This window comes from Semicossyphus pulcher, unplaced genomic scaffold, assembly GCF_022749685.1.
Source record: "Semicossyphus pulcher isolate SPU_LCO1_2020_fin unplaced genomic scaffold, fSemPul1.0.p SCAF_25, whole genome shotgun sequence".
Taxonomy (NCBI): domain Eukaryota; kingdom Metazoa; phylum Chordata; class Actinopteri; order Labriformes; family Labridae; genus Semicossyphus; species Semicossyphus pulcher.
In genome coordinates, this window is record NW_027211699.1 from 10,000,256 (window position 1) to 10,023,238 (window position 22,983).

Genomic DNA, 22,983 nt, shown 5'->3' on the forward strand with positions numbered 1-22,983 from the left:
GTTTGCCTCACATGGGACCCGTGCGCATGAAGCTAAAGCCTGATGTGAAATGAGATCCGAAGATGCAGAGGGGTTCCCTGGTCTAACATCCACGCAGTGCACTGTCACATCCTGCACGCTGAGGATAACTTTAACTAACACATGTCAGCAGAGGACGCATCAGACGCAGCCCATTAGAGACGTCGGGGACTTGCGCACATGCAGCATGTTTGGGTTCAACAAAAAACGTGCACACGGGGGTGCGCTGCTCTTACCAGTCTTGTAAAGAGGGGCACTCCCAAATGCCAGAGGTGGTCGTTCAGCAGGCCGCTGTACACCACGTTCCCGAAGACAGCAATGCTTCCTGACTTACACAACGTGTTTCCTGCGGGGACAAGAAGAAACACAGGCGGGCGTCATTTAAACAGACAGGAAGCAGCCAGGGGGCGAGTGAGCGCGCTCGGGCGGCAGGACGGCGAGCTCTGAGGGGAAAAAGGCAATCAGAGGAAATAATAGTGAATGCATCATCGATTGTTATAAATATTGATTTCAGAGGTTTATTGACCTTACATGTAATGACTAATACAGATAGGTAGCTTGTCCACAATCAATAAAGTTTCACAACCAAGCCGGGCTCATCCAACAACACTCTTTACTAATAACTGAATGACGGAGGTGATAATAGTGACCACAAACAGAAGTCTAAAAGTTTAACCTGCAGTAGCATCATGATATTAAAAGCAGCATTTCACTTATAACCTCTGAACCCTCAAACAGAGCAGGACAAACGGCCCAGCAGCGCCCTCTTTGGTGAGTATTTTCACATGTTGGTAGAATGTGCACAACCTCAGCTAAAAGGTTATGTAAGTCAATAAAGCCTTATAATAAATTAAAGTATTGAAAAAGTATCATTATTAAAAAAATATCCAGACGTTTTCCATCACGTTGTTTCACACACACACGGTGCACACTGAGCCGAAACAGTTTTCAGTGTAGAAATGTTTAACAGAGTGTGAAGGCTTTGTTCAGGTTTCTACTGCAACAGAAAACTGTGCTTCTATATGTGCTTTGCTGTATTGTGATGTCACCTCTTCGAGTTGAAACAAATGCTTTACATCCCAACAATCTGTGCCTGTAATCTAGTTATGCTCCACCTATTTGCTTTTTCATCTTAGATCAATTTTAACAGGATTACGCGTTCACAGTCTCGGAGGCCACAACTACCTGCCCACATCTGAATGAGCGCCATTACATTAACTAAACTGCATCACGCTGCAGAGTTTGTTTTGTGCAGATAGTTTCAGACAGTTTTTAGTGCAGGAACAGATTTTATATTAAAACACAAATACATGTTCGATGTGTCTCACCTTCCTGTGTTGTAAACACATGCTTGTTAATGTTTGTTCTTTAACAAAGCTCGTCTGTTGTTACCTAAAGGAGATAAGATACTCCTTTATGTGTTACAGCAGCATTACAATAAAGGGCACATAAATAAGTGTAGATAAGTAAAGAAGTATTGCACATGTTGAGAAGTGATGCTGCACATGAATAAGTCGTCTTGTAGTCTTGGAAACGTCTCCCCCCCCCGTCTGAATAACTCTCTGAGCATGAATAAGTTTACGATCTGCATGTTCAGTCATGTTCATTACTCCGACCCAACCTGCAAGTTCCAGTTAACTTTCTCTCGCTGAGGCTTCCCTTGTTAAATCAGAGCTGATATAAATAAGCCTCACAGCATATGCTTGACAGTAACACCACAACGCTGCAGTAAAATGTATAGCATCAGCCCCCCTATAGAAGCGCCGTCCACTGCTCTCACACACACACTCTTAATTAGCTTGGTGCCAATGAGCGGCCCTCACAAACAAAAACACATGCATGTGTGCCCACACACACATGTCCCCAGGAGTGTGATGTAGTGCACACTGGCGTCCCCATGTATGTGATGAATGCAGCTTATGGAGCAGGCGGCACAGCAAACACAGGTCCCCATTGTAATTTCTGCACAAAGGAACGCTGCAAAGGCACACCAGGGGTGGAGTGAAGCAGTGCTGACAAGCAGCACATGCATTATTTAAAAACAAAAGTAAAAAATGCCCATTAAAGTGTCAGTGGTGCTTTCGGCAGTGCTGGCTTGGGCGCGGTGTGCGTATTACTGTTATTAATGGGCCAGGCGTGGGGGGCATTTCTTCAGTGTGATTGCTCTGCTGCTGTTGCTATCCGCGGTTCAAGCCTCCCCCCGTCTCCTCCTCCATTCCTTCTGTGCATGTGTGTGTGGAAGAGGAACAGATAAAGAGCACGACACAGACGGAGACGGAGAGACACCGCGAGACCCCGAGTGCACAGTCAATGAGCTCCTACAGCTAATATCATTTCACATTATTGAATGCATATTAAGGCAGAGAGAGACCTCGTCAGACGAATAGGAGCACCACTGCTTATATCAAATTCTGATCCGCCGTCACGGCAACGTCTAAAAAATGCCGGGAATGTAGTCAGCATATTGAAATAAGTGCATACCGTTTTTCTTTGCAGTTTAAGATCAAGGGCTATACATTACCGCTCCTGACACAGCAGAATGAGGTCATTGTGCATGTTGTAATTACAGCTGGGTAAACACTCTGCTCTCTGCTGCAACACTGGGGAGCATGCACGGCTAATAAAGAAGAAAGAGGATGCAAAGCGAGGCCTTTTGATCTCTGCTAACAGTAATCAGTGGGAATAAATAAATTGAACAAAATGATCATCTGTGTTTGTTACGATCAATTCCAGACTGATGTTGCACATTAAAATCAATGCTGGGGTGTTTACTGTTGGGTAACATGGCGCACAAAGACTCGTCCCTGACCTGCTCCTCTATAGGCACTTTGTTATGCTGTTATTAATGGTGTTTACATGCAGCGAGCAGAGCATATCATCTAATTCTCCTTATGTGCAGGTTGAAAATGTCACGTAGAAAAGACAGGTTCATTTTCTCCCTCACAAACTCCGCAGAGGCTTTTTTATTCTTTTACTTTTAAACACGATTTATAAAAGATTCAGCGCTGCATGTTGGCTCACTTAAGTGTCTTTTTCTCTCTGATTAAATATCATCTAACCTAAACTGATGACATGTAGCCGGCTGGTTTGCGCTGAACTGTTGACGATCCTTTTTTTTGGTTGTTAATCCGGCTTTTTTAGGGCCCCTCTCAGCACTTGGGTGTTCTCTCATCTGCAGACTCGACAGCATCGAGCCCAACCTCTGATTAATTATTAATTGTGTGATTAAAGTGTGCAGCAGTGTGGGTGTGTGTGTGTGTGTGTGTGTGTGTGTGTGTGTGTGTGTGGCTTGCGAGGAGCGGTGGAGGAATTCAACCTGCAGTCGACTTTGTATTATCAACTTTTTATTCCTGCACTGAAATGTTTGTATCAGAAAAAAGCATTTAACTGAAGGCAGCAGATTATTTAATAGGTAAAATCATCGAGCATGTACAATACCTGCGAGAGCAGACGAAGAGGAGGAGAGGGTATTGTTTTATTAAGTGAGTGATGCCTGCTTGAGTCTGGCTCAATTTTCTTTTGGCTGCAAGTCAGAGCTTCTTGTTTTATCTCAGTGCAGACATACATGCAGCTCAGCCGACGTACACTTCAAGGCCAACATTTCAGGACTTAACCTGCTCATAAATTATTCTGCGTGTCAATATGTAACCTTCAACTTCACAATGTTTCAAACTTTGCGAAACATTGCGTGAAGCGTGATGCATCACATCAACAAAACATCATATCAGGTTCGTCACATGTGTCCTGCACTGATGGATTTTATGATTTATTACATTAGTTTATACTTGAATCCTAAAGAAGGTTTATGGGAACAAGTTTAACATTTAAATTAACTCATATTCCAGTTTCTTTCAGGCTTTTAAGTTACAATAGATCTCAGCAAAGCTAAAAACAAAGCTAACTGTAAGGATGAGAGAGATACGGTTCTACAGGGGAGGGGGCCGGAGAGCAGGAGGCCGGAGGGCAGCACACACACTTACACACGTGTGTCTAACGGTCACGCTCACCTCAGAAGTTTACAACATGCTCGTATGGTTTCCTTCAATTTATCTCTCTCTGATATTAAACACTTTTATTTTACCATGCTGCAGATTATTTCTACGGATGCACGATATTGGATTCTTTGCTGATATCTGATATGACAAAATTTTTCAGCCCTTTTTAACGATTTCGATACCGATATATTAGGCACGTGTTTTTTCCATCTAATTGCAGAGAACATCAAGCCTCCCCTGTAGTGGAACTGATATCATGCCTGCTCTTATTGTAGTGGCCAAAAACTGCCATACTGCAGACATCGTGCACCCTTCTTCACGCTCGACGGGAGACGTGTGGTGCAGGCAGTGTGCACACTCGTGCCGAGTTAATGCCGTAGTGTCACGTCAAGACCTTTTAGGGAATCATCGAGCATTTAGGAAGAATTAAAGTTGTTTTACTGGCACAAAATATCACATATCTGCCGATGCATTGTTAATTATTTCCAGTGTCGACCTTTCCAAAAACATTCAAATTCACTGTACGATTTCAACAGTCCAAAACCAAGCAAACGTAAAACTTCTTTGCACTTTTGAGGAGTTAAAAACTGTGAATAGTTGATAATGCATGTTAAATAACTGTAATTACAGAATAATTGAATGGTGCTACCGGTCTAGGCAGATGTGAACCAGTATGTGTTTTGGTTTTGGCTTGTTGACATCGTACCGGGCACGTTAATGTTTTTGATACGTTTGACACTGGAAATAATCTTTAGTTACAGCACGGTAAACTAAAACACAACCTGCTTAATATCAGAGAGAAATGAAGGGAAACCATTCGAGTATATTGTGAACTTAAAAGGTGACCGTGAGTGTGCCGCCCCCCGGCCCCCTGCTCTCCGGCCCCCTCCCCCGTTGGCTCTGTGCCGTTGGAGGTGGAAAGCTTTAAGCATTCAAACTCCAGAATGTGCAGCTCACTTCTAGCAACGAGGCACATTGCTGCAATGCAATAAGGGAAAACAACACTTTTAATAATTCAGGCCCTGAGACCGTGAGGGGGGTGAGGTGGAGGGTGGGGAGAGGGGGGATGGGTGGAGGGAAGACGTCTTAAAGTACCGCAGAATGGCTCATTTAGCTCCTGCTACGCATTATTAAAGTTGTATCGAACCCCCTCCTGGGTCTTTCCCAAAGTTTTTTTTTTTTTTTCATTTTCCTTTCCTCTTTCCCCAAAAGCCTGCGAGGTAACCAATAACAGCTAGCAACATTTATAAACGACAGAGTATCCTGCACCTTAGAGGAGGAGGTAAATAATGGTGTAGCTCTTAATCTCTCTTTCTCCCTGTCCTCCCCGCTCACTAGTCCTCCGGTCCGAAATTTGTCAGTGCTTTATCCTGTTTGAACCGTAATACAGAGCCCCTCGCTGTCCAGATTATTTTCTGCCTGAGCTAAGCCCACGATGCATAAAAAATGTGGGGAATGAACCTTGTATGGAATCAAATTGAGTAATAAAATCGTGTTCGCTGTGGCACTGATGGACGCATGATGGTACCGTTAAGGACGTGTTCAAAGGTACTGTAAATTGCCTCAGAGCCTGATGGCACTTTCCTGAGCAAAGAGAATATGAATAAGAAACACGGAGGCAGACGAGGGACGGGAACACGCTCAAATGCAGATGTGCTTTTTCTTTTGTTATCCCGGGAAAACATCACTTCATCAGTGCATTCAAAGGTTAATCTAACCTGCGTGTGAACGTTAAAACTGCCAGCAGATGATCTGAACTGCTCAACAAACACGCTTTATTCTGTATCATCTTGTTTCTGCTTTGAGAAGAAGCTTTCAATTGTTTTCTCTGAGTGAAATGTTCAAGCCAGAGACGCCATGTTTTCACTGGTAGCGTAGTTTAATCCAATGGGAATATTCCAAATGTCTTGTGCATCCTTTCACACGGATGATTCCAGAAACTCTGTGACCTCTACTACAGACAAAAGGTAAATGGTAAATGGACTGTGCTTATAGAGCACTTTTCTAGTCTTCAGACCACTCAAAGTGCTGTTGTCACATTCACCCATTCACACACTGATGGCAAAGGCCTAAGTGCCAAACTCTAATCAGGATCTATAGGCATTCGTACATCGATGGCTCTGCCTTCGGGAGCAATTCAGGGTTCAGTGTCTTGCCCAATGAGACGTTGACATGTGACTGTAGCAGTCAGGGATCTTCTGATTGAGAGACGACCGACCGACTGAGCCACAGCCGCCCGATAGGTCCATATCTGGACGAGTTGGAGTGACGTGAGTGGTCAGAAAATGCAAAGTAATCCACTAATGCTAATGCTAGCTTGGTTAGCAAGGTACAAAAGGAATTCACCCCAACTGTGTCATTAATATGAATGCTAATCCTACCTAAATGTGTCCCAATCCACCGGCTGCAGCCTTCGAAGGAGGCGGTCCACGGAGCATGCTTCATTCACAGCCTGCGTAGACGTTAAAGCTGAACTGAAATGAGACGGTCTGGTCTACCCTTGCATCACCAAATGCCGCTCCTGTCGCCTAGCAACAGGTGGCTAGTGGGCTAGCATAATTAACGTCGAATAACTTAACCTTTAATTTTAAAAATAATTTGTCTCAAGGGCCATTTCGTTTGAATTGGCGTGCAATGCATCTCGGGATACGTTGGGCCACGAAGGATGCAACCGTTGCATCTATCGCGGCCCAGGGATGCGGTCGACGTCTTTGTCGACCGCATCTGCCTTCGAAATGGGACAGCCTTCAAGCAATTCTGTGACGCAATCGGCCTTCAGATATGGCCTTCGAAGGCTGCAGCCCCTGGATTGGGACACAGCTAGTGTCTTTTAGTACAGTCAAATGCTAAACATAGACGCATCCTTAAAGAACCCTGACTCTAAACGGGACCATAATTTACTAAATAAACATCGTGCTGTGTTGAAGAAGACTTGAAACTTGAAATCAGGCCTTACAATTGGAATCCTGGTTGTCGCCATCTTGTTTTTTGGAGCCAGAAATGACCATATTTAGAGGATAGGGTCGGGGGTGGAGGGCTAAGTTATGAGCTTGGTGTTTGCATGATTCTATATAGGCTGAAAAAAAACACCTTTTATTAATTTCCATCAAGTCAACCTCCAACAAGCTCTTTCTCTTTGTGACATTTAAGAGACACCGCGCAAGGTTTCCAGCCTGCAGCAACAAATTACAATTATTATAATTTATGATTAGTGCTTACATTGCAAAATACAATGAAAAAAAAAAGAGTAAAAAGCCTATTAAAACGTCCGTTTAGGATATATACACCATAAACTGCTGCAGAGACCTTAAATCAAAGTCTGCTGAGCTGTGAGAGACGCAGCGACAGGAGACAGGAGGTCAGGAGGGAAAAGACAGTGGGTGTCAGACGCGTCATGATTGGCTGATGTATCGGCCTTTAATGAGAAATTAGTGTGGTCGTTTCAGTGTTGTTCATTTCGCAAATGATGAATGTGTAATAGTCTGATTTATGTTCGCTGTAGTAGATGACACAAAGGACTATTTTTCAACCGATTCTGATGCAGCGTGCTGATCCATCTCCCGACAAATGATAATAATCCAGGAAATATTCAAGATTTTCGGGGGAAATTCTTGCTTTTATGCCAATTTGAGGAGATTTATGGCAACTACATATCTGTTACCTACGATAAATAAATGAAGCCACTGACAGGTGACGTTTAGCTTAGCATAATGACTGGAAACAATGGAAAACAGCTAGCGTTGCCCCGTCCAACACCTTCCTGAACATATTGCATCGATACAAAAATGACCCATCTTTCTGTTCATTATGCTAAGCTAAGCTAACCATCTGTCTGTGGCATGCTTCTAAATGTGGAACTATTCTGTTGAAGCTGAAACATGTTTAGAGGCTTCTGTGATCCGGGCACATTGACAAGATCTGCTGTAGTTAGCAGCTAATTTAGCATGCTAGCTAACATACCAGAAACAAGAAAATGATCTCTATTTTACTGATTTTGGTGCATTTTAGGTAACACAATCATCTTCACAAAATCTACCAGCTACTGTTTCAGCAGGTTCCGCCGCAGACGTACCTCAGCACCTCATCCACGCACGTTTGATGAGAGTACATCAAAGAACACCAGTGCAGCCGGCCAGCCATCCATCCAGCCTTACCGTCAGACAAACCAGTCAGCCAGCTGCTTCGTCTCCCGCCGAGTGTCAGACTCTGACGTTCTCCCTGCTTGTGCCATCTAAGCTGACTAAACACAGACCCTGTTTTCTTCAAAGCTATGCAAATTAGCCACGTTGCTAAGTGGATTCCTTTTTTTTTTTTTGTTGCAAGCCGCAGGGCCGATTAGGGCCAATTTCTATCTACAGAATGTATACACACCTACATACAGTAGAGAGCATTACTCCCCACGGGGGATTCTCTGTGGTCTTCCCTTTCTCATAACACAGCGGCGCTTTAATAGATCGGTTGTTGAATTTAAAGTGAAAATAATGTACATTTCTCTGCTGCAAGGAAATTAAAGAGGGCAAAAAGCAGGAGGGAGCTGATAAAGATCCAAACACAGCAGAGACACACAACTGCTCTCTGATTGCATTATGTTCACTGTGTGGTCAAATGGGCCGTATGTGAGAAACCCTCTCCACCTTATGGGCTTTCGGTGCGCTATAGCGTCCAATTAAGCTGCTATAGCATGCATTCTTTTACACTAGTGTTTCTGGTACTGGAGCTCCTGTAGGAAACATAAGGAATAAAACATATTTGAACTTTTATGTAACAAAAAAATAAACTTTGGTTCACTTCAGTTGTGTCAAACCAAATATTGATACGAATTTCAGATAATTCCTCTCTGTTTGGGTTGGTTTAGCACAACCACCACATATTCACCCATTAACAATACAAGATAATCACAGCGGACATGTTGACTTCTAACAGGTGGAAAAGCACAGGTGTTAATAATAATGGCTGTGTTCTATTCAGGTGTCTGAGAAAGCCATGACAGGCAGTAGGCATGCACACAACCAGGACCATGCAACTGAAGCATCTAAATGGAATACAGCCATCATCAATGCTACGATAAACACCTGCACTGCACCTGCTGTGATATGCTAGAGAGGACAGTGGATGCTGGCGGAGATGGGGGAAGAGAGAGTGGGGATGACACGCAGCAAAGGGTGGGAGTTGAACCCAGGCCTATAGCCTCTGTATATGTATATATGTATATAATCTGTATCTGGTGTGAGTGGTAGTTTCACTGTATTTAGCTAGTCGCATATCGGTCAAAATCTGGCAGCAGTATGAATCAAAATTAGTAGATTTTGCTGCAATTTCATCAGTCAAATGCTGCAGAAATGCGATGTCATGATGCAGATTGTAAAGAAGCAGAAATTCATGTTTTGTTTGCTCTGTCAACGTCAGGACGTCAGGAGGCGTTCACAGCTCAGCATCAAGCACATCTCTGCCTTCGCTGATTCTGTTACATGACAACGTTGCAAACACAACTCTTCTATGCCCGTCTTTGTCCTTCCTTCCCTCACTCTCTTTAATCTTTCCTCATTAGTGCACAGGCCTGTTCACTATTAACAGATTAATAAGTCATCTGCATGGGGCACTTCTCACTACTGGGGGGTGGTGGGGTAACTGGTGCTTTGACCCCTCCTGTTTGTAATGACATGCAGCAGCAGCATCATTTGAATAATAATTATTATTATCGGTGTAAGAGAAGTGTGTTGTTGCTGTCGTGGATTCACACTGAAAACAGAAACCCTATTTGCTACAGTCATTTCCATTTCTTCTTATCATTATCTCTACATTATCATTATCACCATTACGATCGGTCACAGCGTTATTATCCTAATTGTTGTCAGCATCATTGCAACATACTGCGCCTAATGACAACCTCAAGATGTGCAGAGAAATGCAGAAATAAATAATGCAAATGCAAAAAACGACCAATGAAAACGCTGCGAACTGCCCATCTGGCCGGAGACGCTGCAGAGAAACAAACGAGAGCAGAGAAACCAAAAGCTGTTTTGATGTCTCAGTCTGGATGTGCGCTGGCAACAAGCGAGGGCCTCGGGATTCCATCAGACTATTGATTGTTACCAACGCTCGAGTCCTGCTTTACCACCCTTATAAACAATCTCTCTGTCAAGCACACTATAGGGCAACAAATGATTTTATTTCATAGATTTTTGGATTTGACTGATGAATTATTCATTGATGTTCTACCCTTGGTGCAAGAGAAGGGGGTAGAGGAGGAAAAGACAAAGAAGTGCATCATACTGGAGTCTGTATACATGAATGGTTTCTCTTACAAAAAGGCTTTTTTTCCTCTAACCTACATCAGCCGTGCTTTGTCAACATCAGCTGAGTGAGAACTCCCAGGGGCCGACAAATCTCCTGTAATCTGCCAGACCTCCCCTCCATGTCCGGCGCTGTTGTTTCCTGTATCCTTCTAAGTGTTATTGAGTCTGCAAACTCTGAAAAATTGTTATCAATTTGGATCCAGTCCAGCACCTGTGAAAGGCACAGTATGGCTGAATTTTTTGTGCCAGTTACAAAGGCTTTAGTGCCACACACTCTTGGCCCAGATGTTTGGGATAATGGTGACAGTAAAACTATAAAGAAAGATGCTTACAGGCGCTAACAAACTCACAGTTTATATTTTGTGATGTTTCCTGTTTTGTGAGCTGTTTAACTGTAGAGGTCAATTGCTGCTTGCTGATTTATTTTGAGATGTGTTGTCTGTAAAGAGAGAACCAACATGCCGGTAGCTAGCTAAAACACAAGATGTTATATTGTTATCTTAGGGTCCTCTGTCTACCAGAAGGTAAATGGTTTATTGGCAAACATCTCAGTCCACCCTCTCTTTACCTTGTTTTTCTTGGAGACATGATCCTACCAAGGCTAGAAGTTTAATACTTTGGTATTTACAGGTATTATTTGGGATCACTAGGCAAAGATCATCGTTACGCAAAGCGAATATTCGCTTGAGTTTGACTGGTGGATCAAAATAACAGGCGAATATTCGCCCTTCGCTTCCGGAATGGAGGAGAGGAAGCAAGGCTTGTCTCCATGGTAACCGACGGCGTCAGGAGAATCTCAATGTTGATAGGCTTTCGCTACACCACGTGAATTCACAGAGGAAGACCAATTTTTTCAACACACAGGATTTTGCGTCGCAATCATTCGCGTCATTCATGCCGCCTGACGCGAATTTCGCGTCTACCTGCGTCATTGCATTGACTTTGTATAGAATCTTGTTGCCGATTCACGTCTTTTTGCGTTCGGTGTGAACGCACAGTTAAACAATGGTCAAACCCAGGCCTGTATAGCTTCAACCCTAACCTCCAAATAACTGACTGTCACGACCCACATTTCTCACATTCGTCCTGCTGATGGCTCATGTCTTATCGCCTCTATCCACCTCTTAAAAATGTAGGTTGAAATGGTAAACAGAAGTTTAGAGTCTCATCAAGCATGTACTACGACCTGAGAGAAAATAAACCGTCACAACTATCACAAAACCTAGATCAAAAAAACAGCTCATTTTGCAGCTGATTTGTCAGGACTTTGTGGGTGTGGCCAATCACATTTTGACTCACCTGTACAGCAAAGGTGCATGTGACAATCAGCATGCTAAACAGTATGTTTGAGTGGTCTGAGTCAGAATCAGAAGCTATGCCATCTCATTTCGATTGTTCACTGAATGCTGAGTTACTATTGATATCACAGTTAGCAGCTGGCGTTCACATTTAGTGGCTTTAACAAACAAAAGGCACCCAGTCCAAAGTCAGTGGAGATCCATGAATAGATTTCCTTCTGGTGTTGGTGGGACTAAACTGTTTGTAATTGTGAGTATACGACGTCTGTGTTTAAGATCTGTCGTTGCCACAGGTGGATTATATTGGTGATCTGGGAGAGTACTGGGCAGCAGCAGCAGCAGCATACTGGTGGAAGTGGAGTCTCTAAAATATCAGAGCAGATTGATCAGTCTGGGCTCGTACTGTAGAATACTCGTGCTAAGCAGCCAGTCAGGAGAGGGAAACTAACTTCACAACAGCTGATTTTCCAACTGGATGCCTTTTGCCACAATAATAGAAATACATAACAATGCAGCTTCTTTTTGCACGCAACAGCACCGGCTGGAATATTAACTTTAATGCCATTCTGTCTTGTCTGTGAGACAGAGGCTGAATAATGTAGCAGTGGTAGCTCACTTCCTGAAAAATCGCCAAAATCACAGGGGATGATGATTGTTGCATTGCGCCTGGCATTACAGTTGTATCCAGTATCGGACCAAGGCGCTCTCAATTGCACCCTGGGGGCTGAAGCTCGCTAACTGAAGAGAAACCAGGTCAACTGATAGGGGAATTGTGTCGTTATCTTTATATGTGCATGCTGCAGATACAGTGGCACAGCTCTCGCTAGCAGATCGCTACATTTTACAAAGCAATCAGGGCCTGCTATCGACGCACGGGTAGCAGGGCTAAACTACAGTAATCCACTTCATGTTTACTAATGAACCGCCATTTAGGGAGGCAGCTCCATTCTGCATCAGGCTGAGGCGGCGGGAGGGGGGTGGCAGCACTTGGGTGAATTCACGTCTGAGGGAGGAAGCGAGCCTGAGGGACGAGCGGCAGCCTCCCGGACTTGACATCCCATCATGAGGGGGGCCCGCTGGCTGGGCCGCTTGCTGGCGATGCACAGTCTGTTTGTTGTGCATCCATCAACCCCGGTGTCCTGCCCAGGAGCCGATCGATAGCCAACACAAAAGCTCATTGATGACAGACAGCTCTTGACAAACATATAGCATTTTTTCTGTCTAGTATAGCAATAATCTCCAAGGTCACTGTGAGACATTCAATGGCGGCTGGGACGCGAGGAGCTCATACCAAGTCTTCTCTATGTCTTTTCACCAGGGAGAACAAAAAAGCTCTGATGCATTTTAAGTCGGCGCTGAAAGCTCTTGGCACATTGTTAGGCAGCCGTACACAAGGAGAATGAAAGCACACATTCCTGACAAGTGGTGAAGCTGCCTCGACATCTCGCTGACTGACAGCAGACCCCCCCTGAGGACACATCACTAACCTGAAACTTAACGGGCTAATGGAGGACTGAATTAGTGGTTAGTGTTGGTCAGCACAAGCTCAATAACACAGCAGTTAATATTTTAGGACTTTTAATAAGAGGAATCTGAACGTTCTGTTTCCCTGTTGCAAAAACTAGTTTATGTGACAGCTGAGAAGATGGACAGCCACACACACACGCACACACACACACACACACACACACACACACACTCAGACTACAGGTGTGTTAGGGCACAGACTTGGAGTTATAATAGGAGGGCCAGGCTCCCCCCCCCAGGCCATCCTGCCAGCTGGCCGGACTGAGTGTGAGTGATGCCCAAGCGAGGCAGCCCCATTAGGGAAGTGCTGGTGGTGAGTGCAGGATAGCTCAGGTAATTAAAGCCAAACCAAAGCAGGCAGGCGAGGCGGGGGCTCCCAGATTTATGTGGCTGAGTAATGCACATACTGAAGGCAGCTCGCCATCCAAAGGCCTCCCTCACTTACAAACAGTCTCGGGAGGCATTAGCTTCCTCACCACTCTGATGCAGCCTATTACTCTCGCTCTCTCCATCTTGTTCTCTGGTTTTGTTTTGGACCTGCGCTCCACTCTGAGACTCCATCTGATAAAACATTCACATCTACATGATTAAGACCAGATTTGGATTTTCTCAATACTCTGACATCATTAGCCAACCTTTCCACAGATTTCAGGCAAGTGTTCTGTTGAGGCCTTTGGCTCCAGCGTGAAACAACAGTCAGCGTTGTTAGAATTTGTACCCATGCCGTGATGTGTTTCCTGACGTAGTTTTTGTGCCCAAACCTTACAGACAGTTTTATGCTTGCTCAGAGTTTGAGAGGAAGGAAACAGACCTTGAGAGAAGCGCTACCTTGTGTGTGTATGAGAGGCCAAAAAGGGGGATGTGTCACAGTGTTGGGATTTGAAAAGCAGGGATGTGAACATGTCACACATTCGTAGGGCTATGCATCAAAAAGTTGTAAGACATCATAGTCTCAGAACACATAGCTTTAGTGTGTGAAGGTGTGGTTTTATTCGTTGCCTTGTCTTTGCAGCTTTGGAAGAACCCATGGTCCTATCCACAAAATGACGCAGATTTCCTCGTCCATGTATCAGTCATTGTTTACAGTGAGACGAGCATCTTGAAACGAGGAATGGAGCTGGAGTTGAGAGAAGACATCTACGACTAGATTCTTATTTGCACTCGGATGCACAGGTCTGTTTATAAAAAGTTAAGTGATCATCAGATTATGGAGCATTGGTTCAGGGAATGCCTTTCAGCCAACGTCTTCCACCTCTCTTGCACACCACATGTTCGTAACCAAAGCTTGCCCAAATGCGATCGCTACTCAGATTACTAAGACTACGAGCTAGAATGTTTTTGATGCCTAAATCTCGTCCCTTGTCTACAGGATTCGCCTTCATGAACAGGTAATGTAAGTTGTTTAAGTCTATGAAATAAGCATCATAGAATACAAGTAGGGATGCCCAATATTATCAGCAGATTATGGTTCGAAAATGACACATCAGCATCGGCAGATGTGTCATTTTTCTGCAGATATTTTCCGCCAATAAAACAACGCTTTCATTCTTCGTCAATGCACGATGATTCCCAAAGAAAGCTTGACGTACTGCCGGCACAAAGTTATCAACAACATACAAATAAAGACTAAAAAGTCACAGCTCTTAACTAGCTCACAGTTAGCTCACATTCTCGTCATTTTACCGACTTAACAACATCAAACACGCCGAAAATACACTCGCAGCCAAAGCCGACGCTAACAGAGAGTAACATAAACATCAGTGCAAAACTAACTCACATATTCATGGACGCACACACGATAAAAAGAGTCCGTCTGCGATCACTGATGTCTCCGTAGTAGGTGCAGTAAACAAGTCCGGGCATGTCTCCCTCACTGCTGTGTTTCGGGGGGATGCTGCATTCAGGTGCGCTCAGAAACGTGAGTGATCTTTTGTACGACGTCTCTTCTGTTGAGCATGAAGAAGGTTGCAAGATGTCTGCAGTATGGCAGTTTGTGTTCACTACAATAAGAGTAGGCATTATATCAATTCCACTACAGGGGAGACTTGATGTTATCTGCAATTAGGTGGAAAAAAAACATGTGCCAAATATATTGGTATCGAAATCGGCAATCGGTAAAAAGGGTTGGAAAATATTGGCATATCAGATATTGGCAAATATCGTGAATCCCTAAATACAAGTAAAACAAACTTGATTGTTGAAGGTTTGCATTCGTTATAATCTCCATATCCACAAGTGCTCCCAAGAACAGACTACATCTCTCCTCCTTGACTGAGAGTGTTAGTGTTTGGTCAATGTTACAAAATATTACACACACCTGGCTAACCACTAAACTCAGCTGATAGGGTTCACCGGTCCCTGCCCCACGTCTGAACCCTGCTCGATCTTTGCTCTGAATTAAAGTGACAAAATTAAAGTCGAGCCGGTTAAAGTGCGGCTGTGATGTTCGCCACACCTTGTCACATTCCCCTGACATCCATTAACATGATGTTGAACATTCTGGAAAATGATAACAGCGCGTCTCAGTGGTAGAAACACTTCTGAAGTCAAGACTGTCAGGAAAGTGTCAGAGTAAAATCTCAAAGATGAAGCTCTCAGAGGAAACCGACCACACTCGGCGTTGAGGCTTTTGGTCGATCACACCTGTCAGCCTGTACATCACTTACTTATGGGGATCCTTGTTAGCTGTCTGATGATGCGAGTAGCTTCGGACTACCTGCTGCTGTTGAGCAGCTTATTTCTGACCATTACTTAACCCAGCGTTGACGGTCAGATAGATATGCCAGAGGATGAATTAGCTCAGATACTCAAACAGAGAGGCAGAGATCAGGGCTGACTGAGTGGCTGTACGCTAGCATACAGTAAATCCAGCCCCCTGTCAGATCACATTTCATTCCCATCTCCACAGATGGAAAGATAGCCCTGGACACACAGACGTATCAGATGGACAATGCTTAGATTGTCAAACAGAAAAACAGATCAGCGGGAGAGAATGAGAGACGGGCAGCGAGTCCTCGGAGGGAGAGCCAACGAGAAAAAAGCCAGATGGGCAGACAAGCATAGAGTAAATCATGGAGAAGCTCCTCAATGCCGGGGCAGTATGGAGGATGGCAGCGCGGGCTGGGAAGAGTTAGCCGCAGTGTGCAGCAGCTAGCATTATCAATGCTGACAGGCAGACAACCCGTTTATAAGGAAAGGAAAAAAAGCATCAAGGAAATCCTGCTCTTGTCTATCCCCAATTGAATTACTGCCTTGATCCAAAGATGGGAGGGGTGAGGTGGGGTGAGGAAGGGGGGGGGGGGGGGGGGCGGGGGGTAATATTCTTTGACGAGAAAGGCCGCTCCAAATGTGCACAGAAAACGTACATCCGTACAGTGCGTCCCTTAGGGCTCACATCTCACAACTTTGCCCATCTATTTTTATTTGTTCCTCGTGCTTCTAGTTAATGCAGTGCTGCAGCCCACAAAATGGAGAGAGGGGAGGGAAGGGGAGAGCAAGACATAGTGAGGAGGGACGGGGGGGGCAACGAGATGCACTGCTGGGAGGGAGCAGGGTGTAGATCGCATGACCCCTGCGATGTTGTCGGAATACTAATGTCACACAAAGTTCCCTGGCAAAAGATACCAAGGAACAAAGTGCATAGGGGAGTGAGTTAGGGAAACATACACAACATGCGCAGGTATGTGTGCACGCGTGCACGTGCGCAGACACGTGCACAACATCCTCCCTCTTCCCAAAAATCACCGGCGAGAGGAAATCTCTGAAAAAACCCAAAGGGGGAAAATGGCCGCCAAATGAGACCCGTCGGGCTGCCGCGGAGATGACAGGAGCTTGGATGAGACGCCTGGTCCAGTTCCATCCAATCTCACCAAACACACCGTCTGATACGGATTTATTAAAAGTTATTTTTCTTAGTTTTGGCCATGATTTTATCAGCAATAATAACACGGTACTCTAGAAACAGAGCTGGCTTCAGTAAAGTCAGACGGGAACAGAAACCTGCACATGCAAAAAAAGTTCAGCCAATCTAAATTACCTTATTTGGAAGTAAAACCAGGAGGGAGTGCCCCTGAAATGTCGATAGTAATCTCATACCGCACAGGAAAACTGTACGCAATGATATGAGAAGTACATTTGGTCACAGTTAGAGCAGGAAGGCAGCATTCAAACGGAGATGGATGCTACAGTGGAGAGTTTTGGAAACAAATTAGAGAGAGGTGAACGTTCGGTTGGCTCTAATTGTATTGCTCATGTGTTTTGACCAAAAGTGCAGTTTGAAACCAACGCTGCAGATGATTGCATTATTCGTTGCATGTAACCAAATCAATGGCCCTGACAGTCGGCTGTTTGTAGCTTTGCAGGCAGCCACGTCTGCCACTCAACAGCAGAGTGCCGCCGCTTTGGCTCGCAGAGAGACGGATGCTTCAGCAGAAACTGTTGTATGACTGCCGGTACGTTCCCTCGCTCGTCAGCGAGCAAGAAATAGGAAATGATGCATAAGTATCAAGGATTTACCGTCACATACAGTACGGCTGTCATCACACAGAGGTGCATCACGATGATATACGCCTCCAATCCTCCATTTCTACTGAATGTCTTTATAACTCCGCATTAACCCAAATCCCCGGCTGGCACTGGGAGGTGTCAGCGGGGGTTTGAAGGTGGGGTATTTCCTCAGTCACACCTGCCTATTACACTTGCTACTCAACTTAATGGCACTTCCAGGCAACCCGAACGTCTTGGTGGAGATCATTTTCTTGACAAAATGCTCAACTCAGGAAGCTACTGCAATATTTTCAGAAGACCTGTACTGAAGGGTGTTTGGTTGAAAAACTGGCGGCAGGAAAAAGGAAGCCACACAATGGCTCTCGTTATTATCCATTCCTTCTCGCTCAACACCTCGGCTGGTATCAGTAGGTGACACGGCTTGAGATATAACAAGGCTGCTTCAGAGAGAGAGGGACCCTCGCAGAAACAGAGGACGACACATTAACATAGAGTCAATATTCCTATTCATTTATATTTCAGATATTAAGAGATATAATCACGATGATGTGTCTGAAGCCATTAACACAAAGCAACTTACTCATTAATCGGGACAGACCATTTGGAATGAGCTAATTGAGCACATGCTGCTTAGCTAATCCCACGCATTTCTGTATGCCATTGATTTCATTTGACCATTATCGTCCGAGGTTGTGACCAAAATTAGATGCAGCCTGGCTAATTATCTGACAGTCGGCAGCTAATTATCCGGCTGTAGCGAGACGTAGAGACAAGAGAGGGGAGAGACAAACCTCCCACCTCCTCTGGCAGGCTAGCAAACTAGTCATCTGCATGACTTGTGATAGGGACCACAGCGGAGGAGGGGCTCAGGGTTTGGTGATTCCATGTAAGATCTGAAGCTGTGAAACCGAGACTCCAGATAACTCCGGCTTCACGACGAGCCAGGAGGAAAAAAAGAAAAACAAGAGGAGTGATGCTTGGCCTGATTTTCATCTGATGGAAATGATCTCCATCATTCACCTGACGGCAGGAGGACGCCGCAGACAGAGCCAGCAGACCGTAACACACACTGTGTAGCCAGTCAGCTAAACAAATGACTGGAAGATGACGCATAATAGCAAATTAGCACTGGTGCTGCTACCCGCGGATCAAATGCTGTTCGGTCTTTTGTTTGGCAGAGAGTCATAAGGAGATGACAGCGCTGACATCAGGGGCAGGAGGGTAAGAGGGGAGGGAGGTAAGAGTTGGAAGACAACTCCTGGGGGGTCAGAGGTCAGAGAGATGAACCTGTCTCAGATCCGCTAATTACCCCGGAGGATACGCCCAGCCTGCTGCTCACTACACAGTGACACATGCATACACCGTACAGACGGAACATATTTCATATTACTGTCATCACGGTGATGGAGTGTCTCTTTAGTCTATTTATGTTGAGCGCTGAAGCTACAGCAAACAAACTCATTCTAAGCTCATTGATTGGACAAAAATACCAAACAAATACACCAAATATTGCTGCTTTTGTTTTGTACGACTGTGACTTTCGGTTTCGTTCTCTTTGGCGCCTCTAATGGCGATAAACTGTAACCGGACGTCCACGGTTGGCTCCGGTTGTAACTCTTGATTTTCCTGGCTGACGGTCGCTTTCCTTTTCAGACTGTTTGCTTCATCTGACGTCGAGTTTGTTTCTTTTTCTCTGGATTTTCACTTATTTTTGAAGTTGTATCTGTAGTCATCCATCTTTTCTTTGTTTGTTCAGCCATAGTAGATTTCTGTTTACTCGCAACACTTGCAGAGAGCGGAAAAGCAGCCGCTTAGCTCCGCCTACCCTCTCTGGCAGACCAACCACTGCTGGCTGATGGAAAACGCGTCACTAACTGGGCGCCGCCACAGACACCCAGTCCATAATAATACTATATACTGCAGATGCAAAGGCTTTCATCAGTGGGCCATAGGCTCAGTCACCATTGTGTTACCTCATTCAGAGAGAGATAGAGACTTAACGGACATTTATTTACATGAACATATTCAAGGTTATATCTTTAACATCTTTAAGATTTGGTCAGACAAACGTCAGACATTTTAAGGTGTCACCTTAGAGGGGCGACGAGGTAACTCACCTAGTAGATCTTATAGCCCTTATCACAGCAGCCTTGGTTCCACCCAACACAAGCCTTTGCCGCATCCCTTCTCTCCTTGGCCTCCCTTGTCTTTCCCGCGTATCTTCAGTTGTCATTATCCAATAAATGCAACAAAAGATGCCCCTAAAAAATACATTTCCTGAATCAAATGATCGTGCGTAAGTAATTATTTTTCTGCTTTATGTTTTCGGTTGTATCTGTTGTCTCTGACTCTCTGGAGACTGTGTTTGGTTTGTCAGACTTTGGCTCCTGTAGACGCATGGCGAACTCCTTGGATCAAAGCTCCGTCTGTACATGAAAGCTCTTTCTAAGGTAACAAAAACACAATTGTTCCTATTTTCAGGTGATTTAACACTAATGAAAACATACTTCAGAATATCACATTCCATGTCTGCCAATAGAAACCCAGCCTTACACACTGGACCTGTAAATAAACTCTCAATGTGGACTGCATCCAATCCAAGCCTGGCAAATCATGTGGCGATGTGATTCACACATTCTCATCCAGTCATGTTTGTGATAGTGATTTGAGAATAGCACTTATAAACAGTCTTCATGATGCTGATCGGAGGCACGGATCAGAAGATGCTCGGATGTGAGTTTAGGTGTCAGATATCTGGGTCAGAGGGAATGTGATTTAAAGCCTGAAACGTGTATGAATATTCTTCTATAACTTCTTGAATATTGGTCCTCTTGTCCTCCAACACTTGTGCTCGTACAGTAAACGCACCACAGGCATCCATAAGGTACTGCATATATCCCTCCCTTACCCGCATGCATGACCCCGGAAGTACATTGACAGGAAGCCCCCAGCAGGCGCAGGTTGCCGATGGGCTGGGCCGCCTGGCTCTCGGTAAACAATTGGCGTGTTTGTGTGAGCGATGGGCACATCGTTTGTTTTGCTAATGGGTGTTTTTCTCCTTCACACTCCGCGGGGAGTGCTGTCTAATGAGCCGCCCACCCGCGCTTTCCCTCCTGCAGCCCCTGTGCCCTGAGTGTGCGGCTTTAACCCTGGTGCAGAGGAGGATGGATCACAGGGGCTGGGGCTACTCACAGACTCACACTCACATATGCAGAGGCCGAACAGAGCAGATATTTAAGTTAAACCAACTAAACACACACGCGAAGGAAAAGAGAGAGACTGATCTAAAAATACGCTTTATGGAATATGTTACACATCTTTAATTATTGATCAGCAAATGCAGAAAACACACCCACGTGAATATACCGTGTAACTATTCCCAGGCTAATGCACAGGAATCTTTGCTAACACGTGTGGACACTGGTGAACCGACAAGAACTTGGTAGCTCAGCTGCACTGCTCTCTAATGCACCAGAGAGGACATTAAATATACATGCGGACGTATGAAGCCGGGGCATCGGCTCCTTAGTAACACATCACACAGGGGATGTCACGCAAGGCTGTGGAGGATGAAGGCAGAGTGGTGATCAAAGCTTTGGCCAATGTGTAAGTATGCATGTTTATGTGCTACCGTTAACGTTGGCTCGCTTACTGATTGGATAATGTGTTCCAGCTATGAAGTGTGAAGCTGGGAGTGGTTTTAAACAGTGTTTCCGTCAGTCTCAGCATCAGTATTTCTGAACCGAAGCTGCCGCCTGTCAGTCTTTTGTGTTGACACTGGTGTAGATGTTCTTGTGGTCCAAGCAGTGCTGGTCTCCAGCCACTAAATAAGTCAGAGTAAATATAAAAGCAGAAGAAATCCAAGCATGTGTCTGATGTCTAAAGCTGCTTCAAGAAACACGCTAACACCCGGCTTTTTTGCTCAGTGAGAAAGGCTTCAATCAGCCGGGTCTCATGACTCTGCAGTAGACCCGGGTAAATATCGCCTCGGCTCCGATCGGCAGTGATGACAACACAACCTGTGTTGACACGTTAATCTCCGTCTGGTAACGTCTATGTCAGCTACAAACTCCGCCCGTCTCCGTCCGAGCAGCGCTCGAACATCGTTCCAAATTTGTCGGCGCTGAGTTTGATAAACAGACTGAATGAGTATTAGATACAATAAAGACCTAACCACCGTAACATCTTCACTGGTTACTAACCCTGTTTCGGGCGCGAAGAGACCAACAGGAGGATACTTCACTGGCAATGGGAAAAGAGACAATCGGCATGTATAAGCGGGTCTTCCCGGGTCTGAAAAACCTGCGCCAACACGCTGATTTCGGTTTGAAAGCGGTTTAAGATTGTGAACATTTTTCTTTGTGTATATTTCACTTCCTTCTCTCGCAGTAACACCGTCTGTGCAGGCAAAATATGGCCATTAAACAACATTACTGTAAACATGCTCCATGTATGAAGGCATATGGATGCCAGCGTCACCACCTAAGGCATAGGTTTTGATGTGCACGCCATGCTATATTCAGATTAGTGTGACATCATATAAAATGCATTTAGATTTGCTAACCATCTGGAGGCAGGCTGAAACAGGTGTTCCTCCAGAGTGGAGGCGCTCCTTCAACCCAAATCTCTGCATCGATGAGAAAACACATCACCAGCGAACAGCACATAGGAGTGCAACAATCCCACCATCTCGTGTGCAGAAGTAATCCATCCACTGCCTCCTACAGACATTTTTTTTCTTTCTAAATGGGAATATGATGTTTTCTAAATCAGCCCCAAAATATTTTCTCCGCGTGCTTGTTGAGAATAATCTCACAGAGAGATACAGCATCAATGCCAAAAGACACCCGCGTTTGAATTTAATTATATATTCAAGTCATACAGTTATTTTAGCAGAGTGAAGATATCATCCCACTCAGTTTGCCTCCCAGGGTGTCTATATTCATATGTCAGATGATGAACCCCGCCAAAGCCATCACAGATGAGGTGGCGGAGACAGACAGGGGCAAAGTGCTGCGGGTAAGAAGAAGAAGAAGGAACAGCTTTCCAGGGAGTGCTGAGGGTATATGGGCCTTCTGTAAAACGGTGGCACAAAGGAAGGAAGAACTCGGTTTTTTTTTTTAGACCATATGCTCCTGTTCTGCACAGGAGCCCGCCTGAATGGGATATGAGGTCCAGAGACACTGCTGGTCCAAGCCTAGCAGGTGTGCTGCCGAGGCTTTCAATCACACGCACACACACACACACACAGATATATACTGCTGTTTACACTCCGCAGAGTCGTAACGCAGCAACTCTCAAAGTAGCAGCTGCCCAGATTGGCCATCTTGAGTTGGGACGCTG

General features: G+C 44.9%; 1 protein-coding gene across 8 annotated transcripts in view; it reads right to left on the reverse strand.

Moving 5' to 3' along the window:
- LOC138604300 (RNA binding protein fox-1 homolog 3-like) overlaps positions 1-22,983 on the reverse strand; it is a 420,599-nt gene that overhangs the window by 134,895 nt on the left and 262,721 nt on the right. For 7 of the 8 annotated variants that reach the window (XM_069676201.1, XM_069676202.1, XM_069676203.1 and 4 more), the window contains one exon: positions 255-364. In XM_069676201.1, coding sequence (XP_069532302.1) covers positions 255-364 — 110 coding nt within the window. Of the gene's footprint in view, positions 1-254; positions 365-22,983 lie in introns of those variants that run through there. The other variant, XM_069676206.1, reaches the window with a different exon arrangement.